This window comes from Ischnura elegans, chromosome 3 (genome assembly GCF_921293095.1).
Source record: "Ischnura elegans chromosome 3, ioIscEleg1.1, whole genome shotgun sequence".
Lineage (NCBI taxonomy): Eukaryota > Metazoa > Arthropoda > Insecta > Odonata > Coenagrionidae > Ischnura > Ischnura elegans.
In genome coordinates this window covers 10,057,105-10,079,054 of record NC_060248.1, presented here as the reverse complement: position 1 = coordinate 10,079,054, position 21,950 = coordinate 10,057,105, and the positions used below count along the sequence as shown (strand labels likewise).

Genomic DNA, 21,950 nt, shown 5'->3' with positions numbered 1-21,950 from the left:
TTTGATATCTAGTGTTTACGATTCAATAAGAGTTCAGCAAATAATATCATAACTATATTTCTTATTCTTGTTTCACCGTTTCTAAAATCTGGAAATATTTTTTTTTGAAAGTACGAATTTTAATCAATTAAACGCAATTTACCTGTATTTTACAATATTTCTTGCCGCAAAATTTTGAAGCTGTTTCAAATTCAGTCAGTGAAGAGAAGGTTAGAGATTTTACTTTGTTTTCCAGCCTACAATAAAGCATCTCTAGCGTTCCCTGAATACGCGCATGCTTACACTAGTTTGATTGCTGTCGAATATGCATTTTCATGCTCCTACCCCTTCTTATATCTCCGCAGACTCTTGACGACTGGTCTTTCGACGTGTTCGCCCTGGGCGAGTCTGCGAACAATACGCCAGTGAAGTTCTTGGGCTACGACCTCCTGAATCGTTACGGGATGATTCACAAATTCAAGGTAAGGCTTTCTCTGTCAAATCGTATATATTCTATTCTCCATCATTGCTATTGCTTAAAAAATTGTAACAGGTCGACCATGTGGTCATGATTCTCTCCGTCCCTTCAAAATGCGATCCCTCCAATGATGGCGGAAAAATGACCGTTTGACACGATTATTTTCACTGTTAGTGCGAGGGATAGAAATGCCGTCCCTTTTTCCATCAGAGGGGTCAGGGCCCAAGGGGGATCCTCTACAACGCACCGGGGCCGGGAACCAAGTCAGAGACTTATACGCCCGCGCTCCCGAGGAGGGGTTTGGATGGGAAGGAAAAAGGAAAGAGGCGCCGCCGCGATAGGAGCCCGACGATGCCTCTGGCATAGGGATAGGAATGGAAGGGAGGGGCGGGGAATACCCTCGGCGCTATAGAAGTGGCCAGGACCTACGAAACCATAATTTAATGTGTCTACATAGAGGAGAGATTTTCCTATGAGGAAGAAAATTCCTACGATTTTCCGCAGATCCCTTATTTCCATCACTCGTCGCGTCCCTTTTTCCGTCGCTGAAACCATTGACCGCCTTTCTGTCCACTGGAATGCACGGCCGCTAACAGCGATTTCAACGCCACACTTGGCATTTTATTATAGGCCCGTGCCAAACTTATAACATGCCGTGCCGTACTTATAAAACATGATCCAAGCCATTGTTAGTAATTTCAAACAGATTAAATTTACAAGATAAATATGTTTCAAATACCATCATATCATACTGTTTATAATTCATTGATTTTTTTAATAATTAACTTTTTTGCCGCAAGTAGCAATTTTTATCGTTTTATCACATTTTAGTTTTTTTTAAATATTGCAAATACAACAAGCATTTTTTAAAAAAATGACAATAGTTAAAGTAGAAAGAAATTCCTGCTGCTTCCGATTAATGAATTCTTCCGAATATCCGAAAAGCGACGGAAACTCACTAGCGCCGCCACCTGGGAACATGAAAAGGAATTAACGAGGCGCTCGTGCGGAAACGTTTTCGAATTCAGCACAGATTCTACGGGGTCCAATAGATAGTCGGATGTCTTGAACGATAACAGGGCAACAATCGACCTCTGAGACCTAGGATATTACAAGGAGAACCCAGTAATGCCACGGACCAGAAGCAGTTCTCTAAACGTGTTCTTTAAGGTTTAATAAAATTATGACCTCGCATAATGTCATATTTTTTCTCTTTTAAAGAATAATTGAATAAGCTTTAGTATCTGCCCTTTGTTTCACAACTCTAAGTGTTCATTCAATGCATTTTAGGACGACTTGATTTCCTCCAAAATCACACTCTGTCAAAGTGTGCAGGGTCGCAGTCATAGCAGTCGTTAATCATTCCTTCATTTTCTTCGAGTAGAGAGCGCCTTAACCTCAAAACTTTTCGTCTATGAATCAATAATTCAGCAGACCGTAGTTTCATGCTGGGATGATTTCCGGAGCACTTAGCGTCTTAATTACGGAAGAAGCTCTTCTTGAATGCATTATGCAGCTGACGTATCTGTGCTCTCGGTTGCATATGACGCAGGATAAAGCCTCGGCAGAGGCGAAATTTTAGAGACTCCACACTGAGTTCAAATTTTGGAAGCGAATGGCTTAAAGTTGTGAGTTTTTGTCAGCAGTGATAGCCTTCGTTCGTATTCCTAGTAGAATTTTGCACAGTGCAGGTTTGTCATTTCTAGCTATGTACATAGTACCACGCAAACCGCAATTGGTGTGGCCAAGGTGTTAGTAGCACTCTTGCCGTTAGCCAAAAAAAAACGGAAATGCACGAATCAGATTCCATCCAGAATTTGTATAGCATTTATTTGTTGATGGAAAAAAACAATTGATACACATGTCCAATCGGACAAATATATCATTTAATTAATCTATAGGACCTAAAAACATAGTGCCTTATGTTGTCCTGGTAAAGATATCTATTCCCTATTACTCAAACAATTCCGAGTCTAGCGCGTACCCAACAAATTTTTAACGGCTTCCAGCCTAATTCGTTTAATATCTGTGTCATATAAACGCATTTTCTGGTGTATTCGCGGCCTACAACTCCCTGTTTGAATTAGTGAGTTTTGTATGAGACTCCTGTGTGAAATACATTTTGGCCCATATTATGAAGATGGCAAATTGGCCTTAAAGTAATGCTTTTGAGAATAACTCATTAGATCAGCCTACTCACTTCCTCGAATGGATATTTTGTTAACATAACAAGGAATTTCCCTAGGGATACGTTTACGTGGCATATGTCAACAAAGAAATCTTAGGATAAATATAAGATATCTTGCCAGCAAAACTTGCGATATTGTTAACAATCACAGCAGTGGCAAACTCAGTTGAGTTTAATCTATCGACATGAGTTTATTTTTTAATTCAGGTGGATTTTTATAAGCTTTTGACTGCTACATAGTCATCATCTCTTAATTTTTCCTCTCAATATTTAGCAGAGAGGATTTCTTATTCTAGAGTTTTTCAATATCTCTCATGAGCATATATATATTTAAATTGAATGAGGGTGTGAAAATTAATCGTCTGGCGAATAGCGAATTCAATAACGATACCGAATACATTGCACTTAAATAAAATTCTAAATTAATATATGTTAACTTTATTTTGCATTTAATTACGTGTTAATCTTTTCCATCAATTTTTACGTCTAAGTTATAGTTTGAAGACTGTTCAGTATTTATATTTTTTTTAATATACCAAGGAGAAAGTGATACATTGATTTTCTTCACATCGATATAAATTTTTACTTGCACTAATAGGTGCTGTGGAAACGCTAAATCTCACAACTAAAGAAATAGGGGAACGTAAATATGAAGTAAATCATGAGTTTGTGAACACTCCAGTTAGATAACAGTGGGAAAGAAAAATTTTTATCTGTATTTCTTCATTCAGAATGAATTTCATCTGCTTCCAAATACACCCGTAAATTTTATCTGTGCAAAATAATAATTTTAAGAACTGACATTCAATTTTAGAGAAATCTTAATTCTAAAGTCAAAAGAAAAGAAAGTTTTTTTCACAAACATACCAACTTTTTTACGCATATCAAGATAATATTTCCACGCCAACTGATGAAATCATGGAAGCAAATACATCTAAGCAAATTGCACGGAAAGCCGAGGAATTCTAAATTTAATTTGAATCTCACAGGTGCATCGTTTGCCGCAAAGTTATAGGCCGCTCATTTAATAGTTTCTTTCACTTTTTACCGGCTGTGCATCCGAAAGTAACCCAAATGGGTGAATCATGGTGAGGTTTTGGCTCTTGGGCTGTGGATATCTCTTTTTCCCCGCGCCTTTCAATTTTGGATATCTCTTTTTCCCCGCCTTCCAATCACTCACGCGCCGTGAATAATCCACCCCCATTCAGGTGATGGGTGATCCGATGGTCTTGCGTTGGATGCGCTCACGGATGTGTGGTAGCCATGGGAACGGAGGGACAGATCTCTGGGGGCACATTTTCTGCCTGGGGTGGAGGAAAAGTAGTGTTGAGCTTTATCAAATACATCTACATTTACGTACTACCCCGCCAACCGCCCCAGCAGGCGTGTTACGGGTGTGTTAGATCACAAGTCGAAAACAAATAGGAAGGATATCGATGGCTAAGTTCTAGCAACACGTATCTCAAAATGTGGCTGGTTTGAGACAGGTATCTCATATGAAGTGCAATGGCATTTAAAAAGTAAAATACGAACAAATAACAACTCTTTGTTTGTAAATGTATGCTTCTTTTTCAGTTTTATTAATTTTTGTATTTTAATTTCAATGTATCTACAATTAAAAATATAGATCGTTTCTTTTGCTCTCCTGAAAATTTTCTATTTTTGAGATACGTGTTGTTAGAACTTATCCATCGATATGCTCTAACAAATTTCCGCTCAGCTTTTTTTAAGTCCTTAATTGTGCGGAGGAAAATCGTATTCCCTCCGCAAAATATCTCTCTTTATTTATCTTTTTTGTCGGACCTGGAAATATAGTGGGGTTCTAATATGATGTTCTCCATTTCGCTCTGAAAGATCTCTATTCTCAATTGCTCAATCAATCTGAGTCTAACGCACAGTCTCCGAGTCTCAAGTGACTCCCAGCCTTATTCGTTTAACATACCGGTAACGCTTTATGTACTTCCGCAGCAGTTTTTGACGAATCGCCAAGCTTTCCCTTGTAATATATAGCAATGGTGGGCTCAGCCACTTTTTTAATCAATTATCAGCAATTCCGAGACAGACTGGCTGATGCGCCTCAGTCATAGTAATTACTCAGCAGTGTGATTTTTAGCGTGGGGTTTGGTCCATTTTAAATCAACGGGAAATTAAGCGTGTACCTTTGAAACGCGCTGCGTTGCATTCATTTTTTCATGCCCATTGCAACTGTCTTTTGTTATTTCATGTCGTTAATTGTAGAAGAAGCTTCCCCGGTAAGAAAAATTACTTGTATATATGATATAATCAAGAAGTTACCTTCGGAAAAGAAATCAATGCAGCTGTGAACCATGTCAGCAGAATTTCAATACCGCCAAAGCTATGTGCAGTAGTATTTTGCCGTTTTAGTTCTGCAAAAAAAATGATAGATAGAATCCAGTCCATGCTAACGTTTTTTACGACTTAGTAGTTTTTGACGAATCGAGCTTCCATGAAAACTCCAAAACTGTGAGGCTAATGATATCTATAATATGGATTTATATTTTCTTCTAATATATATAATTCTCATATCACAGTTTTTGTAACAAATTTCGTATTAAATTTTTGAGTATATTCACTAGGTCTGAGAATAGGACGTAAACTATTTTTCATTATTCCGCAGAGCCCATTCAGGGCCCTTGGAATGGGCCCGGAATCATTTCCAGAAGAAAGGCATGTAAAGTTCTTTATTGGTGCCTGCAGACCTTTTTTTATTATTTTCAATTTTTTTCAAATTTGAATTAGTGATAACGGTCGCTATAGTTGAAAATATATGCCACTGGAGGGAAAATCCTCTTCTGGCCAAGTGTCCGCGTCATCGGATTCATTTCTTTTTCATGCGCTTTTACAACCTTTTTTTCCTAGCCGTGAATCGTGAAACGAGATTCCTCGAAAAGAATGCAGCATGTATATAAGATGGAATTGAGAATTGAACTCCAGAAAAGGCATCGATGCGGCTAATAAACAACTCAGCTCATTTTCGATATCTCGTATGGGTTTGCCTCCACCACTGATCGATATCTCTTTGTACGTTTGATTGCCGTTTGACGTAAACATTTTCAGTTGAACATTTTATTGGCCTGTACGAAAAGACTTTCTACTTTGGAGTAAGAATGGAATTGATCTTATGTGATATCTTTTGCAGGTACCTCCATCAACACTCGAGGCGTTCTTGACGAGGATAGAGGAGGGATATTGCCGCTATGGCAATCCTTATCACAACAACATCCACGCCGCAGATGTGGCTCAGACGGTCCACCACATGCTCAGCCAAACGGGACTCATGGTGAGTAATCATCTCAGCCGATTTACTAATCGCTGGCTCTACGCTTAGCCTGAAAGCAGTTCCCAACTTGCACACCTCTTGATGTTATTATTACCATTGCTGCCGCAGAACTTTCTGCTCTGCGCAAGTGGTGGGGAATTTTAACCCTAATTGCCATTAACCTTTAATCCTGCCGTGCTGGAGATTTAAGACTCCCCTCGCTGGAATATGAACTTGCTTAAATTTTGGGCGAACATCTGGCGTTCAAGTGTGTGTCTTCATCACGCTCGTGATCACATTTCCATTCTTCAGAGAATATTTATCGCTCTTAATAAAATCAACCGTTTCAGGCTATTGTGGAAGTTCCACAAATTAAAGTAAAAAGTACCAATAATAATAATAATAATATTTATTTGCTCTTTGCAATTCTTAATATTTGAAGAAAATGAAATTAAACTTTTCAAAAATTACTTTAATGCGTACTATACGTTTCGGCTCACAGAGCCATCATATGGAAGAAGTCTTGTACCACATGATATCTCTTTAATCCTGCACGCGTCGAACGGATTAAAATAATTGTGGAAAAGTGGGATTACTTTTAATTTTGATTTATCACCCTTTTCCGGTCAATCTTTCTTCCTGACATGTATTTGCATTATTTAGTCACCAATCTCACGTTTCTTTTTCCTTTCCATTGAAGCCGCCCGGCAATGACGTCACAAACAAGCTTTAAAAAATCATTGCGTTCCAATTGAATACAAAATGCATGAATTTTACGTGGTTGGTAGAGTGCATTTAGGGCAATGCATATCCAACAACGCATTTAGCGTGGTTGGTAGAATGTGATTTACATTTACGTATTGAAGTTTTTTATGAAAAAGATTTTAGTTCAGTACTGGATTGGTCATATTGAGGTGTTACTGATATTAAATTTTACACGTTTCAACCATAGTCTATCGACATGATACTTTCTGGATATAAGGATCTTTTTTATTCAGAATTGCAATTGCATATATTTTATTGTGGGCAAGGTTGCTCACCAAACTCAGCCGTGAAAGTAGATTATTTTCGACAATTTATTATTTCCAAAAACCAAAGCATGGAGAAAGCTCAATGTTCTAAGTTGATATTTTAAGAATGGCCAAAAATATGATCGTAAAATTATCGTGACTCTCCATGCCGTTTGTTTTTAAGCGAATCTCAATCCATTTCATCTGAAACTTAGTGAAAAAACAATATGAAATCAAGAAATATTTGATAAAACCTTTTCAACCCTATATCTTTTTTGGCAAATGATGATGTCATAAGCTCGGCGTTAATTTTAATATAACTGATCGCAATCATAGCTTTTCTTACGTTCATCGTAAAGGCCTCAAATTTATTTCTGAGCTATATTCTCGGACTCAATACTTCGAATAATATTTGAAGTAGACTTGAATGGAAAGTGACTTATGTATAAGTGGAAAGGTTTTTTTTGCCTTAGTTATAATTTGCCATTAAAGACACCAAAATGAATGCTAACTTTGATAACTGTGGCCATTCAACGCTTCAAAGACCCCAGAGGAAATGTCACCTTTACCATTTTTTTAGACTATAACACCTTCCCATAGACCTCCCTAAGAGATTAGGCTAATTCAATTTCATCGTTCAAAAGCCTCTTCCGACTCGGGGTGTCAGGGTGGAGGTAATTGATTCAGCGGCGGATTCGCGCTGTGCTCCACTTCCGCTCTTGTCTTGCGATTTTATTCTCTTCAAGTTCACGCTAATGCGGATTCCCACCACCAGATCGATCGCTACAGCTCGAGAAGCTACTTGCCCTTGACGCTCAGAGTCTTAGTGAGACTACTTAGCTATCCCAAATTACATCATCCCATAAATGCGTGCAGGCTGTCTAAGCAGCTTCAATATGTATTAATTCTGAATTTATTGAAACCCCATGATAAAATCCCATTAACTTAAGATAATCTAATGCAAATTATGTCTTAAGAAAAAATTTTTTTTTTTAATTCGTCCCGGAAAGATTGTGGATAGCTAAATGAAAAAGTTTCATTGTTACGTAACTTCCTTTTTTGGCACAAAAATAATAAAAATATAAATGATGCCTCAATTAATATTAACATTCAAAAATAAATTTATTTAGTCCATTCATTAATACGAAAAATTCTATACTTATCAATTAAATAACTGGAAACCTTGATTAGCAGCCAGTTACACAGATACCATGGGCGTACTCAGCGATGGGCAGCTGCCCCCCTAGAAGCAAAAATCGCAAAAGTCTTAATGCAAAATTAGTACTGAATTGAAATGAAAGTATTCAACAAATTTTCTTTCAAGCCACGATAGATGACATACATTAGTAAAAGATATGTAACTAAAATAAAACTATTTTTTCAAATGTCCCCCCACCCTAGACCATGGTCCCCCTAGTTATGATCCTGGGTACGCCCTTGACAGATACACAAACTAATAATAAACTCTGTCATCAGTTATGTTTTAGTTCTTGCCAAATAGCTTACATTTTTTATGGAAAGAAGGGATTAAGGAAAGTTTCATGGCTAAATGGCTTATTTCAGAAATTTTATCAGGCGATTCTTTTTTTTTTTGGTGTTATTAACCTTCGTAATAAATCACAATTACAAACACGACACTTAATTCTATTTTGGCTGATTCGGATTACGGAAGCTCAGTGCCATTTTCTAGTAAAAATTATTTTAAGTTAAAAATCTCAATTTTTCAATTTTATTCTTATTCACGGAAACTTTGATGTAAAGTTAATTAAGGGATTCTTCACATATTCTGCTTTTACAGTTCTTCCATAATATTTGGTTATCACTACTTTTACGTGAATTTAGCTCGAAAATTACCCTAATTTTTTAATAAAAGTGGTTAGATCATACTCATTTTGAAAGTTTCGATGATGACTGACGTGGTCTTTTACTGGTCTGTAGCTGCATGGCTGACAATGGGTGGTGTGATCGGAGAATTGACTATGATTTATTTCACTAATCAATAAAAAACTGATAAAAAATAGGGGTAAATTTTCACGCAAAAACATACATTAAAATCATGATGATGATGAAGATTTGAGGAAGTTGCAAACGAATCGAGAAACGTGATTAAGAGGATTTTCATTCCATAATCGCATCATTATTTGCATGATTTTCCACGGTGAAAGTATTTCTTTCTCCTCAATTTTAACCATCGCGAAGAAAATATTTCGTATTTTGGAGTTGCCATATCTTGGACACATCCTGTGAGGTACATGTGCTGACTTTCGCAAAAATGATGTCGGATGGCGTTTATGCATCATTTTTTTTCTTTTCTCCAGTTTCGAACGAAAAATTTCCCTTCAAGTAAATTTAACACAGGGCTTGACATTTTCAGGATATTTTGGAAAGACAATCGGTAGGATCTCTTTTTCACTATGTCATTTTCATTCCAACTGTGGTAGGTCCAATCCTGTGTTTGTACCGGAATCGCCTTATGAGCTTACGTAAAAACCCTTCTTATGAAGGTTACAGCACGACTGAAAATCTCGAGACAAATAGTTTTCGTAAGCATCGCAAAAAAAGTTTGCTTTCATAATGCAATAATGCGATGTTGAAAGGTAAATTAAGTATACAGTGAGTGTTCTGAGGTATCAAATGCTGACATTCTTGAATTTGTGCTTTCCTTTAGATTACCAGACCAGACATGAGCAGACCATAGCCTCAATCATTAACAAATATAATGCGATTTTACTCCAAGTACAGCATTATTTTAGTAAAATAATGCTGTACTTGGAGTAAAATCACATTATTTTTCCTGATAACTGAAAAGTTCCGATCGCAACATGCCTAGGCGTAATGCTTTACCATGCCTCTTCACACATAACGAACATAAGAGCTTTTATTTCAGGATGACATTTATGTGCTCACTTTGGTAGATTATTGCTCTGCTCAGATCAAAATCGCCATAAGAATATATGTAAATATCCTGTTTCTCAAATACAATCCCTGGAGAATGAAGCATTGAGTAATCAATATTTTATATCGCTTTTCGATGGAAAGCAATGCAAAGAACTTTTGTTGAATTTTCAAGCGATATATTATTTACTTCTTGATAGAAACTCCCGAGGAAGACACATCACTCCACATATTTCTAGCATTTTACCTTTTTTGTGTGGTGTTACGGGTTTGAAACTCACGCTGTAATCAGCAAATTTTCAGAGTAGGTCTATAGATTAAACATATGTTGACCTGGATTTCTCAAATTGTAAAATTTCACCGTTATACTCTCTTGGATACATTATACTGCTGAAGGCAGGCCCGTGCCGGATCCCCTCTTAGGGCTGCGAACGGCCATGGCCAGATGGCGCCAGCGTTATCCAGGGGGAGGCCTACCGGAATAATCCAGAATGAATTATATTAATTTAAATGATTGTTTTGTTTACTCAATACGGTATTAATTATGCTGTTAAGTGATACGTCATTGAAGTCAAGTTAACTGCTCAATGTAGGAAAAATTTGTCAGTTTCGGAACGGGAGGGCGCCAAAGATTTCCTGGCTGGTGGGCGAACCGAGATGCGTCCCGGCGGCCAACCACGGCCCTGGCTGAAGGTCGTTCAACTGACGTTTCCCCGTAATTTTATCCATAGGGTGCAGGAAAATGTTGAAGGGTCTAACGCTATAATCTTGATAATTTTAAGGTGATAGCGTGTAAAATTAAAGTAAGCAGTACGTATAAATGCAAAGCTCAGTCGATCGAGAGGAAGTGATGCATCACCTTAACGCTGAGATCTTTTTATTCTCTTCAAACTTTCCATTCGTTCATGTTAACTTCATAATAATGGCATGGGGTATTATTTTTTTTCCAAGCAGCAAAATTGTAGGCAGGAATATATTAGGCCTAAATAATTGGCAAAAGGTTGACCGTCCTCATAAGGGAAATTTTTAACAGTGTTCCATTCATTTTGCATCAAGACAATCTCATGTTTTACATTAGTCTGGCTTTAAACAACGTTCATGGGTGGAGCCAATAAAGGGGACTAGAACCTAATCCGAGCGAATGCACGGCGGTACATTTCTTCCGTAGGTCGTCCAACTATCCGCGTGTATATTTTGTGGATGGTTTCAGCATAAAATCGATAAATGAAGTGAAGCATCTCAGAGTTACGTTAACTTCCAACCTATAGTGGGAAACTGATTTCAAAAATATTTGTGGCAGAACTCTGAAAAAGCTTGGATTTGTCAAGCGTGTTGAGGGAAGATTTTCGGGTGAAAAAGTAATAGAGGGGTTACTATCCCGCCACACCTTGAATATGCAGTGAGCACACGGGATCCGGCGCAGAAAGAATCAATCCGATAATTCAATAAAAGAAAAGATGCACGATATGTCAAAAATTGCTGCGGACGTACAGAATGCGTTACACTGACGCTAAAGGAATTAGGTTGGGAGCCGCTAGAAACTCGTGGGCCACGCCCTAGGCTTAAATTGCTTGAGCAATTGAGAGTTGATATCTTTCAGAGCGACACGGAAAATATCGTATTGGGATCCCACGATATCTCCAGGTCCGACAGAAACGATAAACTTTGTAAGACAGATATTTTTTTCCGAACGGAAGGCATGGGAAATCGTTTTTTCCCCGAACAAAAAAAAAAGGACTTCAACAAGAGTAGCAAAGGACTTCAGAAACAATTGCTAGGCGGAATTTCGTCAGAGCATAATCCTTTTTATTTTTTAACGGCTTGTGTCTTAACACCCACCCAGTGGCGCCGACTCCATGGAGCCTGAGGGGGGCCGAGCCCCCTCAAAAATTCGTTATGGGTGTGAGGAATAAAAGTGCCAGGCTTGTCGATTTTCTCCTGAGTGTTTAGCTATCGAGATTCGAGTCATCAGGGTTCTAATGTTAATCATATGACTCTTCTAAAATACTTAAAAAGCTTAAAACTCACTAATTATAAAATTTCCCGGGACAAGATCCCCGGTTTGGGCCCCCCCAATATTTTTTGTAAGTCAGCATCCATGCACCCACCGCCACACTCCTGTTGAGGCGGCTTGCGAGGTATTATGTGGATGTAGATTTAGTAATAATGCGACTCCGAGTAATCAATTTTTTTACCCATTTCAATGTAATTTTCCTCGCAGAATTGGCTGACGGACCTTGAGATCTTCGCCACTCTGGTCGCGGCGATCGTGCATGATTTCGAGCACACGGGAACCACGAACAACTTCCACGTGATGTCTGGCTCGGACACAGCTCTCCTCTACAACGACAGAGCCGTTCTCGAGAACCACCACATCAGCGCCGCATTTAGGTAAGTGTGGACGTGCATTTACCATGGGTCGAATCATTTTCCTTTTCAAATGTAACTACTAACTAACCACTCATGTGCCTGGACTAAATTTGAATTTCATATTGCCGTTTGAAGCAGTGGTGCAGCGAGGGGGGGAGGTTTGGGGGTTAAAACCCCCCCAGAGCTCAGAGAAATTTTGAAGTTTAATCCATTTTACTTGATTGGATTGATATTACTAATAGAATAATGTAAGCATTAATTAAATATCCCTCAGAAAGCCGTAAAACTCACCATTTTCTACCATTTATCTCAAAATTCCGCAATCTCGCACCTACTGCTTTTTTCCTGGTGGGTATTCCATACCCCCAAACACCTCGGTATTAGTTGCACCTAAACCCCCCCAACCTTAATTCCTGGCTGCGCCCCTGGTTTGCAGTGATATGATGTAACAAAATAAAGCAATAGAATCACTGTTTACGATTGCATCTTTGGTGATTTTTACTAGCACTCAGTACATATTTTTAAAGTAATTTACTCCAAAGCTCGTACGATTAATCGTTGCATTTGAGTAATAAAGAGGGAAAAGTTAAAAAAAATTCCACTCGTGATGATCGGAAGGCAGTTCCAGCGGCGTTAATCTCATCACAGAAGTAAATTTTTGGTAGAACATATTTAATTATGCCTAAAGTGCCTATATCACACATTTTAATTATTATTTTATGAAATGATTAGATATTTAAATGCTGGTTTTGATGTTAGTCTTCGCTGTTTGAGAAAATTTTGACTGCTATTGCATCATGCACAGTACAAAATAAAAGAAGTTTCAATCGTAATTTTAAACCTACTGGTTGCTTCTTCAATGAGTTGCATGTAATTTTAATTTATTGCAAATTCGACAGTGTTACCCCGACACCCCGATTAATTTTTTCAATAATAATTGTTCCATCATTGGTTGTATGCTAATCTGAGGCCGCGTCTGACCTTACGGATAAAGTAAACAATAAATACAGCTGAAAATTTTATCATACTTCAAAGACATTCACACCAGCATAATAAATAAAGTTTTGACAATCCAACTTTTCATAATCGTGAGGAATTAAAAATATTAGTTCCTGTTATTTTCTAAATACATATTGCACAACTCAGAGAATTTGATTTTTACTGCTCTTGTCACAGAAATATGTCAAATTCTAGTTAGAATTAACCACGATCCTGGTCATATTTTACCATACGGTGAATACGAACCAACTTGATTCGTGCTTACAATAACAACACCAAGCAGTAGAAATTGATCTTGTTAAATTTACCTTCTGCCATTTGATTTTTATGAATAAATTTACTGTAAAATTTACCTTGGGACTCTGGCTTCACGTAATTCTTGAATGGGCCTCTAAGCCGTTGTCTGGTAAAATTAACGAGGCAGCCGCTGCCCAACATCTGGCTCGTACTACTGGACTAGGTCTTGTCACTTCTATCTAGAGCTAGGATTCTGATAATTTTAACAAACATTCCCGATAATCTACCCTAGACGGTTTCAACTAGGATCAGTGTGGTGGTTTTAACTACACTTTTTATTCGGCGCTTGCTTTATCCTAAATTAAATTAAAATCCCGTGAGGACTTTGACGCTCATGCGTATTACAAGTGAGAATTCTTGAATAATGGCACCGCAAATTATTGCGATATTCAATTGCACTGCAAAAAAATAACGTACAGCAACCGAGAAAGTCAAATTTTGTCCAAGAGAATTAGTGGCGCCGCTCAATGTGTTACGATTTTTTTCCGATGGTTAGTATAATTTATTGCCCCAGATTATCACATCCGATTATGACATTTTTTTTAACATTTTCAAGCTCAGAATTCAATTTAATGAATAAGTAGTAATTTTAAATCAGTCACACAACAAAGTTAACGGCAATGCAGAACATATGTACATACAGTGGCGTTGACTCCATGGGGTCTGAGGGGGCCCGAGCCCCCTCAAAGTTTCGTAGGGGCGGAGCCCCCTCAATAATTTAAGATAATAATTAAGTTTTATTATGCTTGGTGAAATCACAAAAATATAGTGGTATTTTTTATTTCCCATGTTTGACAATAGTTACCTTTTAAAATACATTCAACAATGTGTAAAAACATAATTATAAGGTAGTAAGCAGGTTAACTGAAAACAAGTGGTGTGAGTTATGATAGTGTTACGGTGCTGCGACACACTTTGAATATAACCTCTTCGCGGGGCAAGACCCCCGATATGGGTCCCCCCAATGTTTTTATAAGTCGGCGCCCCTGTGTACATACAATATTATATATTTATACAGCGATTAAATGGTCAATTAGGTTGGCTTATTAGGAATAAATATAATTTTTCTGATTTTTTTTCAGGGCTGAAGAGTCTTTGATTAGTTTAGAAGGGTTGTGCAATGTTTTTGAGGCTGAAACTGTAAATTATTTTTTTAGTTGTGTGGCACGTGTAGATAGCTGGTTTCTCTTGGGATAGAGGTCAAGATCATTGTTTTTAATTGAGGAATGCATTCATATACAGTACGTGTATGTGCTCATATATGGTAAAATATATACCCCTTACTCTCTGTGACATGTCTGCGCTGTCGATAGTCGGTGCTGACTTGGATATTCAGCGGCCCATCTGAATCATACCCCCACTAAACGCCATTTTTCCCTCAATCGGTGGCTTGGGGTACATTGCTACGAAATATGTCTTGTGGTACTTGTGTTGCAGTCCTGATTTCCGCTGGTAAAAAACGCTCCTCCACGCATTTTGGTGAAAAAAAATCTCGTCCAGGTCTTTTTTTCTTTTTGCTCCGTCAAATATCTGAATGCTGCGTGGCGGAATTCCCAATTCTCCAGAGCAGAATATTTCGCGATTAAAAAAATTAATTTTCCGTTTTATACGGTTGCCAGCGCTTATTCTCCTGCACAAGAACAATACGAAGGATTCATCCGAGTGATGTATTATGTATGCTTTTATTATCACTCTTCTATGATCAAATTTTCAAATTGGGGAAATTTTAAGGAGAAGAATTATTATGTAGTTTTTATTTTATATGCGACTTTTTAAAGATATTTTCAATAACTTTTCCTCAGATTCTGAAAGAAGTAGATTTAAAAATTTCTAGCCAGTAATATCATACTATTATATCATCAAACCTCTTCATCAAGAATGATTTACTTGAATGTTTAAAAATTCATAGAGGGTTAAGTTAATATAATGAAGTGTACATTCACTATACTCTAGACTGGGTCACTACGTCATAACTTCACCTTTTTTTTAATTGCTCGGTCTGGTGATGCCCATAGTCGATATTTGAAGAGGACAGACATTTTAACATCAAATTAATCATTAAACAGTAAATACATTTTAATTTTTTCGAGATGAAAAATCATCTATAGGCGTATCATTCACGGATTTATCGTATTTCCTTTTGCGGTGCATTTTGCACGTGATATTATTGTATCCAGCGCATTGAATATGTTCGAATCAATCTGTATGCGACAAAAGTCATTATCCTAATTCAGCTTTGCAACTTTGCCGTCGGCAATATACTCTAGACTCTTTCAATGCTTCCGATAATTTATTCCTTTGAGTTTTAAATATAAAATCGGTATCCTACATATTAGCCCAGTCCTATTCCTCGATCTGTTTCTCATAGCCTGGTTCAATCCACAGTATATCGATCTGAAAATGATTGAGCGCTGTCTCTGATTCTATCGAAAGGTCAGAGGTCAAAATGAAAAACTAATATATTCAGGAAACTTTACTCAAGTCAAATTGAATCTCCTTTTCACAAGAGATCTTATTGCACCGAAGAAAATATCTCCAGGTGTCTCAAAGTATCACATCCAAGATTTTAGTCGCGTTTTCCAGTGAATGTGCAAAAGATCTTTGCACGGATATTCATTAATTCGTTGCTCATTGAGCACTCTATAAAACAAAATAAAGGTTTTATTCTCTTCGATATCTGTTAAAGTAATCCTATTGTTTTATTCTCTATGCGATTAGAAGCTATTTATACCCCAATGGATGAGTCCATGATGAAGAATTTTGATCCTTTCACTATGCTTTAGACTGGGTATTTTCTGCTTTCATCTTCTGATATTAATTTTTGTTGAGAAACTTCTAGGCAAAAAAAAATACTATTTCATTTGAAAAAATGAATGAAAAATGCACAACATTAGCTCAATGACTCACGCTGATGAATATGAAATGACTGCGAAGAAAAAATCTGACTTGTCCTCCAAAAAGCATAACTCTGTTTAGATACCAGTTTTGTTTCTTTGTAATGGGATCGTTCGTCAATTATTTGTTGACGCCATTTGTGAAAAGGTTGAAAATTAACGAGACCTGTACTTTTCCTTTTTTCGATCCGTCACATTCTTCTCAAGATATATTTACCACCCGATTATGAAAAATGATTGTGGATTGTTATTCTTTAGCTTAAAGAGAAGCATCTATTTTATCAGCTGTATAATTCGAAAAAACCTAGTTCGAATTAATAAAAGTATAATTTGCTGCAGGAAATATAATTCTCAAATAGAACTCAAGTATCTATTACAAATTTTCCTTAATCTCCACTGATCCTACTTCCCTTTAAATTAATGGATAGGTACCCGAAGCAAATTGTTATGATCAGCCATCAATCATATCATCATTTTACTAATTTCATTCCCATAATTTTTTTCCACCTTTGAGCCCCTATCAATCACAGAGTCGGTCATTCTCGCGGAGTGACGAGTCTGCGTTTGTTTCGATTCATTGAGAACAACAAAGGTGAAGTGATTGAATCACCATAGTGACTAGATTCATGAAGATCGAATCTTTGAATAGATAGACTTTGCCCATCTCTAGTATAATGTAGACCGACGTTTGGGGACTTCGGGAAGTTTTATCGGATCCTCCACCGGTGGTATGGTGGCGCCGGTGGTCGTGGACGCATTGAACCCCGTCGTAGGCGTAATTGCGAGCTTAGCTGGTGAGCGCTAAGCTCCCGGCCGTCGCGTCACTCGAAGATCGATGGCTCGAGTCCTAAACGATCCGACTCCATCCGATCCGAAAACAAATTGCGTCCTCCGACGAAGGAAGCTCGAGTGCTCGCCTCCTGGATGAGTGACTAAAAAAAGACTGCTTTAATGGCACGATTACTCCATGCTCCCGGTCGAGTGCTGAGAGTGAATCATACCTTCATAATTCATATGCACGTCATCCAAAGGGTGACTTTGGTCGATTAACCGAGTAGGAATAGTTTTAACATTTTTCTTTGGGGAATGAAGCGAGGACAAGGCTGCGACAAACCCTAAAGACATCACAAGCATTGGCACAGGACATGACGAAAAGTTGTGGACGGATTTTTGGTATCAATCAATCGTTTGAAAGACCACTACAAATCCCATTGCCAATACGTCCCATTCTGTGAGTGAAGTCTCCTTGAGATTTCCACAGGTTAACTTCGTAGTATATCACCATGGTGATATGCAACGTATCAACGGACGACTCGTCCATCGTCATCGGGGTGGTTTGACTGCGGACAAAAAAGATTATGGCCAGCATACACTATGTCAAGCCTGAATGGGTAGATATAAATACGCATATGCCCATGCAAGAACTGCGTCCGCCTTCGCGATCAAAACGGGAAACAGCGTACGAGAGAGTTTATCTTCGGGGGGGGGGGGGGGCAGAACATAGGTAGTGACGTCATTATCCTGACGTCCTCTTCTCTGTGTTATTTTCACTAAGCCGCGATCGACCGCTTGGATTGCGTCTGCGTTTACCGCAAAAAAAATATACTTGAGAGTCATGATTATTTTATCTTTTTCCGAAAAAGTATAATGATATCCCTCATCGCTTCAGACAGCAAGGTTAGAGACAAAATGGTGTGAGTGGTGAAGTCTCGGGGAAAGACATACAACATTCTACACTAACATACGGATTTATTTCATTGCTTCACACTAGGAGGACCAGACCCGTCATTTTCATGGGTAAACTCTAATAACTTATTCATATTGCCTAGAATTTTTTTCTGGCGTCTTGATTATTTCTGAATTTCATTTACTTTATGTCACGTATTCTATTAAAATTTAATTAAATCTTTTGCAAATGGAGTTAATACCTTAAATGACCGACACCCGCTAAAATGATGGATAAAACTTTATATTTTATTTGTAGCTGTAGCGCGTGTTTTATTCGGGAAATCGCTACAATATCTAGCGTCTGGGCATTTTGATGTTTTAGTTAGCACATTTATGCATTTCACATTCCTTATTACACTTTGAATGGAAATAGGCAGCATATCTTCCATACTGAGTGGCGTATGCTAAGTCAGAGCAGGAGAAGCAGATTCGACGTGACCGCTGTTCATTTTCATTTTTTTACTGTAAAATGATAAGTAAAAAATGACTAAATCTTATTGATAAATAAAGAAAAAGGTTATACTTGGTGAAGTTATCAATGAATTTTAACGTAAACGAAGAAATACTTAAAATAATTACGACCCGACAAAATGGCATGTAACGATTCTTTTAGGTAGCCATGCAACCCCCAGAACTTCAAATATTAATGACCTATTTAGTCAACTGTCTCTATTTTTGAGATTTAAATAAACCACTGAGGGGTATGAGCGAAGAATGCCGTTGGCCGATTGATTGGCGGGTTTGTTTTCAAACGTTGAAGATTATTTTCGAGTTGCAGGGAAGAGGCAACAACATTAGGTGAACATTTTCTTCTGACAACGCAAGTAGAGGAATTAAAAATTTTGAAAAATTGATTCAACAAATTCATACGCGAATTCATGCATTTAAAAAAATTGTGCTCCCATGCAATACTAGATTGCTTAGGTTTTCAAGAGGCTACTTTCTAATCTTTGGAGGTAGTGCGTGCGCTTCACGGCAGGGGCGCAGCCAGGAATTAAGGCTGGGGTGGGGGGTTTAGGTGCAACTAATACCGGGGTGTTTGGGGATGTGGTATACCCACCAGGATAAGCGGTAGGTACGAGATTAATAAATTGCGGAATTTTAAGATAAATGGTTCAAAACGGTGAGTTTTACGGCTTTCTGAGAGATAACTTATTAATCCTCACACTATTCTATTAGTAATATCAATCCTATTAAGTAAAATGGATTAAACTTAAGCATTTATCTGAGCTCTGGGGGGGGTTTTGACCCCCAAACCCCCCCCCCCTCGCTGCGCCACTGCTTCACGGCACCCAACCAGAGGCAGCATTGCAGGTGGGCTGGCTCATATTTTTCAGAATTTAGAAAAGCTATGTTTTCTTAGCCTTAAAAATTACTTAAATGAAGTTTATATCTATGCAAGTACTAATGATACTAAAGTGAGCATAAATTGCAGGCCAAAGGCCAAAATTTTGTCTATCTATTTCTAAGCGTGAGGTGATGTACTGTATCTCTCCCACTGGGCACGGAATGGAATGGTATTTGGAGAATCCTACCACCAACAGTTGAGGTCAGGGGCGCAGCCAAAAATTAAGGCTAGGTAAGGAGGGGGTGTTAGGCGCAACTATTACTTTGGGGTTTTGGGGTATCGCATATCAGCCAGGGTAAGTGGGAGTTGCGGGGGCCCTCCACCAGAAAATTTTTAAGATGAATGGTTCAAAATGGCGAGTTTTACGGCTTTCTGAGGGATATTTGATTAATCCTAAGACTTTTATATAAGTAATACAAATCCATTAAGTGAAATGGATTACATTTAAAAAATTCTCTGAGCTCTGGGGGGGGGGGGGTTTAACCCCCAAAACCCCTCCCTCGTTGCGCCACTGGTTGAGGTCATTTGTGTCATGAAAGAAGGAAAGGTAAGGTGTACCCACGAATATAAAAAAATTGGGGATCCTCAAGTCGTCTTCTGAATGTGTTGTCACCCGCCGCGCATTTGAATGGGTTTACAAAAGTCGCCAGTAGTGTCGCTGACGAGCAAATTGATTCGAGTTTCACGGGGAAATGAGGTACAATTAGAGTTTCTAACCGAAATTCATGCACATGATGGTATAATATATCAAATTCATTACTTTTCAATGATATTCCTCTCCAGTGGCGCAGCGAGGGGGGGTTTTGGGGGTTAAACCCCCCCCCCCCCCCCAGAGCTCAGAGAAATTAAGTTTAATCCATTTAACCTATTTGGATCAGTATTACTTAGAGAATTGTGTTAGGATTTATCAAATATCCCTCAGAAAGCCGTAAAACTTACCATTTTGAACCATTAATATTCTAATTTTTCTGGAGGAGGGCCCCCGTAACTCCTGCTTACCCTGGTGGGTATGCAATACCCCCACACCCTTAAGTTGCGCCTAAAACCCCCCCCCCTGCTAGCCTTAATTCCAAGCTGCGCCCCTGTTCCTAACAATTACAAACATTATACTGCAAAATATTGGAAAAAAATAAATCGCATAGCACTCATCACCGCGCCGCGGACATTTTTGAAAACCGATTAAAATGCGACCGAAGTGGCAACAGAAATCAGCCTTCTATGGGATGCAAAAGGGTGGTTTCCTATTATGCGGTCCCGTTGGGTGCACCATTTGTATATATGCTCGCGTCATGTTTTTTTGCGTCCATCTTTCCTTGTCTTTGGGTATTTCGTAAGGATCGCGGAGTGGCAGGGGCGTCGATCGGGGCACAGAGTATTATTCCCACGCCCTTCTATCCTTCGGAGTTGAACCCGATTGCGGAAAGTTATTCCCCCATTATTAATATACCTTTCCCTTTGCACAAGTGGCAGGGGTTTAAACGCGTCAATAGCCGTCCTCTTGCGAGCATTTATCAGACTCTAAAATCATACGTAAGCAGAACACTTGAAGCAAAGTACTTTTTTTACACAGAGTACTCTGTGATCGGGGTATACAGCGTTCGGCGATCCTGTGTAAAGGATCCTCACCTATCAATCGAATAATACGCCCCACCGCGAAACCGCCCAATTGAAACCACCGCCAAACATGCGAGTCGTAGCCACGGCTGAACATCGTATCGTATGCGCACCAGCATAGCCCAATCGTCTTGTCCTGTGAAGGATTCGCTTTTTGGCTGGAGTTCGTGACGTTAGGCTCCCGAGGAGATAACATAACCGCAGAGGCTATAACAGCGAATGAGTCAATAGCTCGAGGTGGAACCTTTACTGTTCCCATCCCCCTCTCCGCTCCTTAAAGTAATTCCCAATGATGACACGTGACACTTTCAAGGAGTGTAAGTCAGTGAGGGAATTGCGAAGAGGACAAACCTTTCTTTCCCTTCACCTCCCATCCGAGAGCAGGCGGATTTTTTCCTAACCCTCCTTATCCTGTATTGGTGCCCACGTTTGCACCTTGGCTGTTCGATTCGAAGCGACTCGAGCCCGTCGTCATCGACCACACCCGAAGCTAGCCGGGAGAAACGACCGTGTTACAAATGAAGGTAGGAGAGAAACCCAAGTGACAGCACTATAGTCTTATTTTGATGAAAGGTGCCGAGGTGACCGAGGCTTGCCATCCCTTCCGACCAATGAAGTGCTGCACCTGAAGTGTCTTCTACTAAGCACTGGAAGAGAGATTGGGACGACTAGCATAATCTCTGCCACCAACAGGATTTGAACCCAGGTCCGTAGTGTGAAAAGCCAACACTCCGGCCAGCGCACCAGAGCAATCCCAATAATGAGTGGAGACTTGTGGGATGCGCATGGGCAGTGGGGTCAGTGGCGCAGCGAGGGGGAGATTTTGGGGGATAAACCCCCCCCCCCCTAGAGCTCAAAGAAAATTTCAAG

At 38.9% G+C, this 21,950-nt stretch overlaps 1 protein-coding gene across 5 annotated transcripts in view; it reads left to right on the top strand.

The window, feature by feature from the left end:
* The window catches only part of LOC124155433 (calcium/calmodulin-dependent 3',5'-cyclic nucleotide phosphodiesterase 1-like), a 423,875-nt gene that overhangs the window by 389,003 nt on the left and 12,922 nt on the right, over nt 1-21,950 (top strand). For all 5 annotated transcript variants that reach the window (XM_046529242.1, XM_046529243.1, XM_046529245.1 and 2 more), the window contains 3 exons: nt 345-461; nt 5,806-5,946; nt 12,052-12,221. In XM_046529242.1, the coding sequence (XP_046385198.1) occupies nt 345-461; nt 5,806-5,946; nt 12,052-12,221 (428 nt within the window). The remainder of the gene's footprint in view (nt 1-344; nt 462-5,805; nt 5,947-12,051; nt 12,222-21,950) is intronic.